The 3,500-nt window shown below is 44.5% G+C and overlaps 1 protein-coding gene across 1 annotated transcript in view; it reads right to left on the minus strand.

Annotated features, from left to right (window-relative positions):
- Nucleotides 1–2,285: 2,285 nt before the first annotated feature.
- LOC107102701 (disks large-associated protein 1-like) overlaps nucleotides 2,286–3,500 on the minus strand; it is a gene marked incomplete at its 5' end in the record, with an annotated part of 21,730 nt that continues 20,515 nt past the window's right edge. The window contains one exon of the mRNA XM_015402105.1: nucleotides 2,286–3,230. Within this exon, the coding sequence (XP_015257591.1) occupies nucleotides 3,003–3,230 (228 nt within the window). The remainder of the gene's footprint in view (nucleotides 3,231–3,500) is intronic.

The following is a 3,500-nucleotide window of genomic DNA, read 5'->3' on the forward strand; positions in this document are numbered from 1 at the left end:
CTCTCTGCGCTGCATGACTTTAAATGTGCAAATGAAGCGATAACGTCATGTAGCGACAGCCAATAGGGACGTTTCTTCCTGAGCAACACTGAAGGTCAGTTTTTCTGAGTTTATTTTCTCCGGCTGGTTGGACTGACGTGAGCGCAGAGGAAGCATGCAGTCATGCTGGTGACATACTGGGGCTTCCTGGTATTGGATCATTCAACATGTGCATGAAGACTGGTTTACACTTTTGACAGAATTCTGACTTGGATCCCAGAGGTTCTGAGTTTGAGTCCCACTCCCACAGACTGCCACTCTGGGTCCCTGAGCAAGACCCTTAACCCCACACTGCTCCCCAAGGGGATGATATTTATGCAGAGAGGGAATTTCATTACTCTGCATTTGTGACAGTGGAACGACAATAGAGTTGAATTCTATTTTTTCTATTCTGCACGGCAGCTATAACAGTGATATGAGGGAGCAGCATTGCTGGTGATTCCCATCCATCTTGGTAACACAAATAGATTCTGTTATATTCAGAGCTTTTTCCAATAGATAATCAGCTCTGCTTAAATCACTCTGGACTGATCAAACTGTCTTAAAGGCAGTTTGATCAAGGAAGCAGTTGAATGGTGCTGATAGAAGTGTTCAAATATGATCAGCTGATAACTGGTAAACTGGTTACCACTGGACTCTATAAGCTTTATCAAAAAGGAATGAAAGAATTGCAATATTCTGCAGATGAAAGAAGGAAATTCTAAAAACCTAGAACCAAGATGTTTTACTTTATTATCTGAGATCAGTTTAATCCCATAGATAGATTATTGGAAGAGGAAATCAGAGGGAATACTTCCAAGTTAAAGGCTTAGATGAAGATAATAGCTGTGCCAACTCTGAAACTTCAACTGGATCCAAACCATCTAAACCCAGTTCAGATCCTAGTTACAGTAGTAGTGGTTTAAAGGTTCCTCTGTTTCTTTGATGGGTCCTTGACTGGCCGGCCAGTATGCTTGGCTGGAAACCAGAGGTCAGACGACTGGTTTCCGCCTTAAGCTGAACTTTGGTTTATCTCTGGAAGGTGAGGCAACATCTGATGTACAGAAGTAGCAGTTTCAATCATAGATAGAGGAGTGCTAATGATCTTATGTTTAATAAGATCAATCTTAATTATAAAGAATCCCATAAAATCATTGCTGCTCAGAGCAGGTGGAATGGACGGTTCAACAGAGCTATGGCTCTGGGTGAGTTTGGCAACTGGATTTAAAAGAAATCTAGGATTATTCTTATTCTCCTCTATTAATGAGGAGAAATATGCTGCTTTGCTTTAGGGTCCTCTTATACAGCAGGAAACTATTTTTAAAAATTCCTTCTTGATAAAGTTTATAGTTGTGCTGCTATAGAGGAAGGGGCCTCTATGAGAGCGTGGCACATGCACCGCTGCTTTCTTTACAGTATCAGCGCAAGGATGGATTGGGGTGGGGGTTCAGTGATTAGTCCTGTTTCTCTCCTATATCTATAGGCTCAGCTTTTACTGGATCTTCTCTCTTTCATATTTGACATACAAACTGTCCCGAAGCTCGTCTGATTAACTTCCTTTCCAGACAGAGCCACCTGTGGAGCTAGTTTACTGTCAGCTTTTTTAACATAGAAAGTATTCATCAATCAGAGTTTCTATGTTCCTTTTCTATGTCTGCTTCTGTCTCCTTGAACCCCAGTGGGCCTCAGCAGATGGCCGCTCACACTGAGCCTGGTTCTGCTGGAGGTTTCTTCCTGTTCAAAGGGAGTTTTTCCTCTCCACTGTCGCTACAAGCATGCTTAGTGTGAGGGATTGCTGGAGAGTCAAGGACACAATGAAGGTGAATATTGTTGCTAGCTCACCCAGGTGGACCAGGTCCTACCAGCGCCTTGAGATGAAATATGTTGTGCTAAAGATGAATTTTGGAAACTTTCAAATATTTTTAAAAGCATTAAAATGCATTTAATTGCCTTATAGATGATTGCTGTGGCTCAACCTGACACTTTAGTTTTAGATGCATGTGGTGACATTGACTGTAACCCCCCCCCCACATGTTTGCAAGCGAGGGGCTTTTAAACAGTAAATCCCAGAATTCCACTGACCTAGTAACGGGTTGGTTCTCCTCCACATCCTGTCAGCGTATTTCTCATGCTGAGGTCATGGATGTTTATTGCGCTCCAACCTGCCTTCATTCGCACCCTCAGTCGGCTACACTGCCTGCTTTGCTCCGTGTCATTTCACTGCCTGTGGCGTCACAGAGTGTCTTCATCGCTTCAACTGGCAGAGACCAGAGAGAGACTGTTATCGACTTCAGAGGTCCGTCTTTACGTCCTGCTCCGGCCAATGATCACCTGGTCTTTGGGGTTTGCTCCTCTGAGTGCGTCTTTTGGACCAGCAACACCAGGTCGTGGTTAAGAAGATATGTTTCCAGCTCATCTAAAAACCAGAGAAAAGTACGAGCCCCCTCCATCATGTGCTGCATTTAGGAGAAGCGAAGGGCTTTGACCTCCAGAAAGCTAAACTATGCCCGCTACCTTCACTCATGAATAGTATTAGGTGGCATTTGGAGCACCCCCCCAAAGATCTGCTGATGTACAGCATGAGCTGCAGGAAGCTGTGCTTCATCTGCGGTTCTTAGCAACGTCCTGTCCTACCAGGAAGGACTGAAGCAACTTCCACCTCAGATCTTCCTATATTGGCTGTTGAAATGTAAATGAACCTGCTGCAGCTTATATCCAGAGCTGCTTATTCTCCTTTACTTCCTCTAGATGCTATAAAAACCGTCGCAGGGAAGAGGAACTCTTCGTTAAAACTGGACCTGTAGAACTTCTGTTGCTACTTCATCAAAAAATGACTGAAGAGGTAAAAACGGAGGACGTTAAAATGAAAAGAACACAGACCTGAAATATTCACATTAGTTTCTACCTCTGGGGGAAAAAAGTCCTGCGTGTTTGGTTTGGAGGATGGCGGGTGTATCTGCGAGGTCGTGTCCATGCTAGCGTCTTCATAACCGGGTCTGTGCCTCAGGGATGTAAATCTCGATGCTGTCGGCGCTCTCTGTGGCTGAGTTCTGCCGCACAGAGGCTGCTCTCTTGGCAGCCATCAGGCGCTTTCTGGCCTCCTGCCGCTGCTTCTCAGAGCTCTCCAGCGAGCGGTCTCTGGCCAGCGGCGGGTGGTGGTGGGGGGCCACTTTATGTGGCTTTTTTGGCACAGGAGGTGGAAGTCGCCTCTCCTGGTGAAAGAAAGGGAAGAAGTCAAAGACTGAGAGGATCTTAGGAAAATAACCAAACACTCTCACTCCCTAATGGTCAAATACTACATTGGAATTACATCTTGGAACTTATGAAGAGGAGAAACAGCTTGTTTTATATGGAAGCTAAAAAAATCACTTTTAACAAAGACAGTGAAGCTAAACCGATGAGTTATGGACTGTGTCAGTGTTTCAATAAGAACTGATAAAGCTTCTAGTTAGAGTGGCTCAGGTTATCCTGATCTATCTCTA

The sequence above is a fragment of the Cyprinodon variegatus genome, unplaced genomic scaffold (genome assembly GCF_000732505.1).
Source record: "Cyprinodon variegatus isolate N-32 unplaced genomic scaffold, C_variegatus-1.0 Scaffold1300, whole genome shotgun sequence".
In the NCBI taxonomy this organism is placed as follows: Eukaryota; Metazoa; Chordata; class Actinopteri; order Cyprinodontiformes; family Cyprinodontidae; genus Cyprinodon; species Cyprinodon variegatus.